The 9106-nt window shown below is 36.7% G+C and overlaps 1 protein-coding gene across 2 annotated transcripts in view; it reads right to left on the bottom strand.

Moving 5' to 3' along the window:
* Positions 1–1674: 1674 nt before the first annotated feature.
* YAF2 (YY1 associated factor 2) overlaps positions 1675–9106 on the bottom strand; it is a 58911-nt gene continuing 51479 nt past the window's right edge. The window contains exons 4-5 of one of the 2 annotated variants that reach the window (XR_003998515.1): positions 8568–9089; positions 1675–6916 (exon numbers count right to left, since the gene is read on the bottom strand). Coding sequence is in view for 1 of the 2 variants with exons in the window: in XM_030548954.1 (XP_030404814.1) it covers positions 8852–9089 (238 nt within the window). In the remaining variant the exon portion in view is untranslated. Of the gene's footprint in view, positions 9090–9106 lie in introns of both variants that reach the window. The other variant, XM_030548954.1, reaches the window with a different exon arrangement.

Below are 9106 nucleotides of genomic sequence, written 5' to 3'. Positions count from 1 at the left end.
AGATCTCCAATCCATACTTAGCTATCATTAACTTGATATCTGATATCCCATGTTAAAGTGGCATGGCTGAAGCCACAAAACTAAGTGGAGCCTGCAGTGAGCAGGAATCATAATTCAGGCCTTCAGCTAATGCTAGTGCTTACTACTTCAGTCATTTATTCAAGATTTACAATTCAGTCTAAACAAGGTCATTTCTTCCAAGAAGTCATAACAGAAAAGAAATTTATTCACTTAGGGCAGGCAGCCTGGTTTCTGGGATTTTCCAAAATTACATAAGAACTTTTTCTGAGAAAATCTTTAAAGTTTAAAATCTACTCTTAGACAAATACAAATCCTATTGATCAATCCAATGTCTACTTATACCCATTGAAGGGGTTACTCCCTTTGAGATGGTAGTCAAGAAGCCAGAGGGTCCACTCAGATAGCATTAGTAATGATTTCCCTCCAGGTAGTTTCATCCATTCTGTGATATACTGGTAGGCTATAGCAGTTTATTAGAATGGGTTCTCAACCTGGGGAGGTCGGGAGGTTATTACAAGGGGGGCCGTGAGCTGTCAGTCTCCACCCCAAACCCCGCTTTGCCTCCAGCATTTATAATGGTGTTAAATATATCAAAGTGTTTTTAATTTATAAGGGGGGGGTCACACTCAGAGGCTGGCTATGTGAAAGGGGTCACAAGTACAAAAGTTTGAGAACCACTGGACTAGAAGAAATGGTCACCTCCAAAATTACTTATTTTCATAAACAGAAAAATTCAACAAGTTGTGGGACTCACTGCTTCTTTTAAGGTACCTTTACCAGCAGTACATTAAGATTCCTTGGGTTATAACCAGAAATATAACAACTTGTGGCTTCACCCATAGAGTAGATCTTTTAACAAATATTTTCTTGCTTTCAATGGAGTCATTGCCTCAGTAATGCTGCAGATAAGGCACTTGATGGCATAGTTACAGAGAGAGCATCTCACTACCAAGAATTTTGTCAGAGCCAGTCTCCATCTACTTCTAAAGGTTTTTCTACCTATTACTGTTCCTACTATGCTTCAAGATTGGTTATTCCAAACCTTGACCAGTTATTCATTTTGGAACTATTGCCTACAAAATCTTCCTCAGCTGAGAAAGACCACAAGGCCTAACTGGGGGCTCTGACTGTCCCAGAGAACATTCTTTCAATAGGAAGATTATCCTTTTTACAGGAAGTCTAGATTGGATGGTCTCTAGAATGTGCAAGAAGGTCCACAAGAGTTTTTCCTTTCTCTTCCCCTTCAAGCCAATCCTCCTGACCCCGTCCTCTAGAAAAAATAAGGGTATATACAGAGCCACCACCGAGGATCTGTAGCTAAAAGCCAGATGTATATGTCATTTACTGTCTAGAACTCCAAAGCTGACAGACAGATATTTTTCGAGTGTCTATACGGGTGAGGTGTAATATCTTTTATTGGACCATCTGTTGGTGAGAGAGAGATGTTTGAGCTTAGAAAGTGCTCTTCTTTGGGTCATATTTTGCTGTATATCTTAGGTCAAAAATCAGTGAACCAATCTATGTCCAAAGATTCTAAATCAAAGCCATCTATCAGTATGGATATTAGTAAAGGTAGAAATGGAGGATGCTTACTTGCACATCATAACAGCAGATGGTGGTGCACAGTAACAAATTCTCACAGAGAAGGGCATATTAGCTCATGAAGTTTTTTTATTTAAAACACAGGAGGAAGACTTTCTAGTCATTCAGAGATTTACAAAATAATTTCTCTCTTGCTATAATCCTCTCTGTTCTTCAATCCAACAAAAAGTATTGAGACACATCTTGGAGATAAAGGCCATCTGCCCAGAATCTCCATAAGGAGATGGTGAAAACTGTGTGTGTTCTTTTTGGCAGAAGATCTCCCTCTCCATCCACCCTTGGTTGCCTCTCCAAAGCTTCTTTCCTGCACGTTACAAAAGCCTTCAGGTACTATGTGTCACTTGGGGGACACTTCTTCATCAAGATCTAGAACATATCCCACCTACTTTCCTAGGAGTGAAGACCTCCTTCAAGTGATAGAAGCAGTTCTTTTCAGGGACATGAATCTGAGAACCAAAATGGTAACTGGCATTCTGAATGCCAGTCTCATCAACTAGAGAGCTCCCATGAGTGTACAAAGGAAAATTATTTAGCAAAAATTCTCCCTATATATCACTTATCTAAGAAGGGAGAGAGTTATGTAAAAACAAGAGCAGAGTTGGGAGATCTTCCGTCACACACAAGTTTTAGTTTGTAGAGATACCTAAATACTATTCAATGAATCAGGAACACTAGGGCGGGGGGGGGGGAAGGGGTGTGTGTGTGTGTGTGTGTGTGTGTGTGTGTGTGTGTGTGTGTGTCAAATTGACCACTAGCATAATCAAGTATAATTTATTATTTCAAACAAATTGCACCCACTTACGCTAGCAGTGAAATTGACCCTGGAGTTCAAAGAGATGTTAGAGCAGAGCCTATTTCCTTTACATGTGGAGCTATGATACTTAACCAATACTAAATTTAGTTTAAAAAAGTGTCAAAGAGACCCTCTCATAGTTGTTGGCTGTTGTGTTAGAGAAGACCAACCTGACGGTAGATTCTCTTGCCTAGAGAACTGTACACTCAGTAGACCTTGGTTTTGATTTATTCTCTGCAAAGAAGGATCAGTCTGAGATAGATATTCTCTTTTTTGGGGAAACCAGTAATATATCTTCTAAAAAAGGTCCTCAGTAGTCAGAACTTTGGCCACAGCCACTGTTGTGACAATTGGGCCTACAAATTTTCAAGAATTGTGAGCTCAACTAAAAAGTATGTAAAAGTTCATATGGTGTTAAAATAAACTATAACAAATGTTGATGGGAAAAGGTACAAAAGGGAGACAGAATAACTAAATTAGGCTAAAGAAGGTAAAGCTGAGATGATTCACTGACTGTACTGAAATTATGCATTAACACACAGATGTGGAGCCAGAAGTTAATGAGCCAGAATTGGTACATCGGGTACTAGGCCTAATTGGTGGACAAAATAATAAGAGGAGAGGCTATTCTACTCATCAATGCCTTTCTGGGTCCTTAAAAGAAAGCTTTTGTGGGGAAAATATGAAAGAACAAAAATACATAACACACACTTAAAATAACAGACGGAGACTACTGAACCAAACTTTATCATCATGGCTGCCACTACCATCTCCTGGGACTTCATCATCCTCATCTGGAAAGATGACCACATCAGGCCAGAGAGAAGGAGCCAAAGGACATCACAAGCCTATCAGCTGCAGCTGAATCCCAAACAACTACCTGGGATGAAAGGATTTAACAGCAGCAACAGATCCAGCTCCTGCTCATCTAAACTAACTTTTTTCTAAGAAAAATCATCATTAATACCATCAAACAAGGGTTTTTTCCTTCTAAAACTCTCTCCATCCTGAAGGGAAAGGGAACAAGAAATTTTAAAATGAAAGTCTTATTTAATACTTCATATTGTAAATGCTTTAACTGTTTTTCCTTCTCTTCTCTATCTTTAATATAAGGTTAAAGGGCGATTTAATGGATGTTTGTGCCATGGTACTAAGCAGGCTGACATCTCTGTACACCATATCCCTGGACCTTGTTCAAATTGTTTAATGTTTGACAGTGACTGGGTTACATTAACACGTTTGGTCCATTTATTCTAACATTACCTTTTCTGCTTATGTAGACCAGGATAACACCAAGTGGCTCTTTGTCTTTCTTTAGTGGCTAGACTAGCTACTTTCTTTGCTAGTACCTTGAACTAATGGAATTGGTAATTTATATCTCTGGGTGGGTTGTCTGCCAGGTTTGAACACAGAATCTGAGTTTAAAAGCAGGCGCCTCTACCTCTAGAGCCAAAGGATCAGGCTGATTAGTTCAATAAAGTAGCATATTCATAGATTATTATTTGTTAACTCTACTCCAATTTTCCACGTGTGATATGTTGGGCAAGTCATTTAAGTTGTAAATCTTATTTCCTTACCTACAAAATGGGAATAATATTTACCTAATGAATACAGATGGATATGGGAGGTTAAAATGTTTGTAAAATACTTGTTCGTAACAGACTTGCAAAGTATTATTCCTTATTTTAACTAAATCCTAGATTGATTGTATTACTTTTCATTAAAATGGTGTTAGGAGAGGGTTGTTGGTTTTGTTTTAGTGTTCAATTAGGGTCAAATTTGTGGCTTTTGTTTACACTACTTTTCTTTTTCCTCCTTCTGCTACAGAAATATTGCCTTGAAATACTTGGGAAGCAGGAAGGAAAAAAAAAAAGTCAAGCTGTCCTACTTACTAGTAGGTGCAATATATACCTTCAAACAAGACTCATGCTTCTGAAGTCAGGTAAGAAACGATATCGAACCTTTTATAGCTCTACTCTTCCAGTGACATTTCCAACAACCTCAAATCTTACCAATTTGCTAAGAGAATGTGTTGCTACCTAAACATGCCTAGCATTGGACTAGTCCATTATCCAAGAACTGCATTAACATTTTGAACTTATCTCCAGAACTAGCTTTTCCTAGTGATCAAACCCACTACGAATGTGGTAACATGCAATTGTCAGGGGAAAAACTGATTTCATCTACCTCTGCTATGACTTCTGCTACTCCAAAGGAAATTGGCTTCAGCCCTTCTCTCTAGTAGACAGTAGTAGTATCAGAAGGCATATAAAGGAGAGAGAAATAGATTAGATACAGAGCGAGGGGGAAAAAGTGGATTATAATGAAGGCACACACTTGAAAGGTCTATCACTAGCTCCCTCCTATATTTCATAAGCACAGCTAGCTGCATGATCTGGGAAGTCTTCCCGCTTTTGGGAAGAGGAGAGAAAGAACTAAAAATACAAAAGGCATGTCACTGGGTGGGCTCCTTCACCCTGGACTTCCCTTTGCAAGCAGTCCTCACACATTCTTATGTAAATTCTCCACAGTGCACTTTATTTTCAATGTTTTATGCAGCTTCATGTCCCATCACCATAAGGCTTTCCCCAAGTTTCAGCAGACCCCTTAGGCATGGAGGGAAGGGGAAGAGGTCTCACCTCTGTGAGGTCCTGAGTGTCTTTGACCTTCTTTCCAGCCTCTTTCCCCCTCTGCTTCCTGTCTCCAGTTTAACAGTCCCCAGCTGACAAGTTAATCCTCACGTTAACTGTTTAATCATCTAGACCTAATCAACTGCCTCCCTATTTGGGCACTTTGTAAGTGTCCTCACATATGCCAGAGTGGGGAGGCACCCTTAGGCTACTTCTGCCACAGGACAGAACTACAACACTGTGTGGGGCTTGGAAGACATGTCCTGGGGCTATAGAGGGGTGGGAGGGGAGGGGAAGCATGAGCTACCTATCCATTCTATTTTACGTGGCTAAATAAAATGCACTGCCTCTGACCACAAATTAAAAAAAAACACACATCTAAAGTGCAGAATACTGCATAATCTTAAATTGCTCGAACTATATCATCTATGCCATACAACATCAAATAGCTAGAGAAACACATACAGTAGGGTAACATTTTAGATCATAATCTTGATTGTTTCAAGACTAGTCACTGCATCAAAACTTAAAATTAAGCCTTTGAAGATAACCAAAATTTTTCCTATCGCTAATCTGAAGAGTCAATATTTTACACTGCAGATTTTTACATGGTATTACTTGGTACAGATTTTGATTGCTTCTATTATGCAGACTTTGAAATTCAGAAGTAAAAAAATAAATCAGACCTTACTACTGTATATTTCAGTACTTCCTTATGCCAGCTATAATTAGTGGCAGAAAACAGGATGACAAAACATTGAATTATTCTACACCTTTACAGTGAATTAACTGCATCTCATTCTTTTTGTTTTTGAAACAGTGGACAATCAATGCACAAAGGAACTTATTTACATGGAGCATCATCACATTCATCTTTGTTGGATCATCTCATGTCACCATGCAAAATGCTTGGCTGATGAAGGTTGGTGCAGACTTAGAATGTAACAGATGATGATCAGTTATTATGCAGAGAACAGTAAAAGAAAAATAGCTAACAATGAGTTACAATGTTAGGTTTTTACATTCTACAAACTGAGAAAAGATGGAGTAGACCTTCCTTATGAATTTACAGAGTTGAAGAAAGGACTTGGTTTAAACCAACTGAAAACTTCTTCAGAGATTATGGAAGTGAGGCTGGTTTAAAGTATAGTTATAATGTTATGAGTAGAGAGAGTCAGAGCTCCTTACTTTGCTGATTCTTTTTTTTAACTCTGCCATCAGCACTGTCACACCATTTTTGCTATAGAAGAGCAAACATTCTGATGTGTTTCATGCATCCACAGGAATGGCAAGCTAATTTTTGGTTACGTAATCATTGTTCTTTACACTTCTTACATCACCCCAATACTACAACTTAATTACAAACTCTAGGTGGAGTATGCAGTGCTGGCAATTTTACATAAATGGAGTATATTTGATATAGTAATTTTTGAGTAACAATGAGCAATCCAGTGACATTCTTTTTACAATCACTTTTCTGATAATAACCACACTTTAAAACTGCTCTTGCAGATGCTAAGGATTGCTTTCATTTGATATTAGATTATACCTCTTAGTAGTCAATTCCATACAAACTAACTAACTAAATAAATCAATGACTGCCTACTTCTCTAGACAGAAAAGACCACTTGTTGCTGAATAGTCAACTTATACTAAATTTAATAATAAGGTTCTGATTTAGTGAACTATAGGTATTAGATCACTATTTGATCTTTGCAAAGAGTACTGAAATACGTTAATATTCATTTTGTTTTAAAATTGAAACATTTCATAAAGGATCTTGCATTGAGGTTCACTATTGCTTACTTTAAACAGATTCAGCTCTCTTGTAATCCATTAACTCAGTATACTCTTTTCCATGTAGCTCCACCTAACAAATTGTAAAAAGTAAAACTCAGAAGAATGCATGTTTCTTTGTAAGAATTAACATTCATTACTTGAACATCTAATCCCAACCGAGCCAAAAACATTTATGAAACTTAAAATGCGATGTTTTAAAAGGTATTAAAATATGATCAGAAAATTGGAATGAAGAAATGTCTAGTAAGGTAAAGCATAATACATTTTAACCAGGTCAGTAGTTGTCCATTTGAAATAACCTATAATTAACATTGGATTTTTAAAAGTTTAACAGTAACACTAAGGAATGAGGTATGTAAGTTTTTAGATATCACATCAGACTTTCATTTTATGCAACTAACTGTATTTCACAACTCGCATCTTACAAAATAGACAGTACCATTGTGCCTGTAGAAGTACTGCATTAAAAAACAGAAAGATACATTACTACAAGAAACCACCAAACATCACAATTGTCAGGGTCTACAAAAATCCATTATTTTAGCTGTCATCAGGATGCATCATATGAAGATATTTTAGGGCTGGATTCACTACCAAAAAAAGTCCATCCCACTTTCACATTGGCCCAAAAATACATATTTTGAATGAAACACAACGAGAAGAGAGAATTACTGGGATGTGAATGGGCTTCCTTTGGACAGGAGCCAGATGCATTTTTGTATTGAATCTGACCCTATAATATAAATCTATATATGGATTTTTTTGTGCATTAAAAAAACCCCAACACCTACTTATAAACAAAAATGCGAAATCTGTATTCATAAAAATATTTTATTGGTTATTTTACATAATACCGGGTGGGACTGTAAATATTTTTGCTCTGTATCAGTATATTGCTAAATGCATAAATTTTGACAGTTTATGCCAGAAAATAGGGTACTGCATTTTTTTCTTATGACTGATGCTACAGTATTTAATAAAGGGCCAATTCAAAAATCAAAAAAGCTGATCTAAGAACAAAATGTGATAGTAGTCCTTATTTCCTTACTCCTGTGCAACATAGTATTTTTGTACTACACTAATATGCGACTATGACACTGGGCAAGTTTGGGGCAAGGAAATAATGTAAGCAGAAATGAAAACTGTACTAAAAAGTTATTTTTAAAGCTTTTCCAGAATTTCAGATTTTAAAATTTTACTTTTTGCCAAATGCTTAGTCATTTGAGATTTCATATCTGTTATAGAACATAGACACTACCAGTGTCTAAGGACAATGTAGTACTGTATCTGAATTATAAAGCTAAATAACCAATGCTCATAGTATGTTCACTCTTTGTTCGTAAACATTACAATGTGTTTTAAGTGTGAAAAAATATTGGTACCCCCAGCAACATAATTCAGTAACAGTACTTTAGTAAACGATGTCAAACATTGGCAAAAATTCATACAAATGTTTTATTTAATAACATTTTTCCTATTTAAGCACACCAAGTACCAGCAGGTGTTTTTAAGAAGATAATAATTATGAAAATTCTGTTGCAGCAATAGTTGATTAAGTTGATCTTTGATGTGCATACATATAACTGTTTCACAATTCTCAAATAATACATATTTAGGCAGCTTGAACTATGTTATAAAAATTTTAATTCAGTACATGCCAATAGTAGAGACTCCAAGAGTTGTGTTAGAATTCACTAAACTAAAAGTGAAAATGGACTTACCAATAACACTGAATAATGAACATTCAAACCACATTTTCATGGCACCTTTAAATGTGAAGATTAAAAAGTTAGTCTGAAAATGCTTCGTAGGCATTTGTAGATTGCATTTAAATTATTATTTCTACTGCTTCACTTCACTTTTGTAAAACTGCATAAATTATGTTCCAGTAAACATATCAATTGTGCATGGATAATCTGTCATGAAAATGTGGTAGCTGTTGGCAGAAGTTGTGTATTTGCATGTTTTGAAGAGAAGAGACTAAAGAAACTGGAGAAAATAAACTTTAATGAGATTCTCCATTCAACGATGAGGCTTCTCCTCTGGGCGAAGATGACCTGGACATTCCCCTCTCTGTATTGTCAGAGCTAGAACCACTCTGACTGTGTTGATCTGCAGATGCAGTACTGGAAGCAGGTGGTGACTTAGTTTTCTCCTTAAAGTCTGTAATAATGACTGTCAGATCTCCAACGGTAACTTCCAAATGCTGGGCACTACTCCGATCTACGTTTTTCAATCTTGGCCTAAATAAAACACAATC

The sequence above is a fragment of the Gopherus evgoodei genome, chromosome 1 (genome assembly GCF_007399415.2).
Source record: "Gopherus evgoodei ecotype Sinaloan lineage chromosome 1, rGopEvg1_v1.p, whole genome shotgun sequence".
NCBI classification, from domain to species: domain Eukaryota; kingdom Metazoa; phylum Chordata; order Testudines; family Testudinidae; genus Gopherus; species Gopherus evgoodei.
Note: the sequence above shows the minus strand (reverse complement) of the source record. Positions and strands in the feature narration are given on the sequence as shown.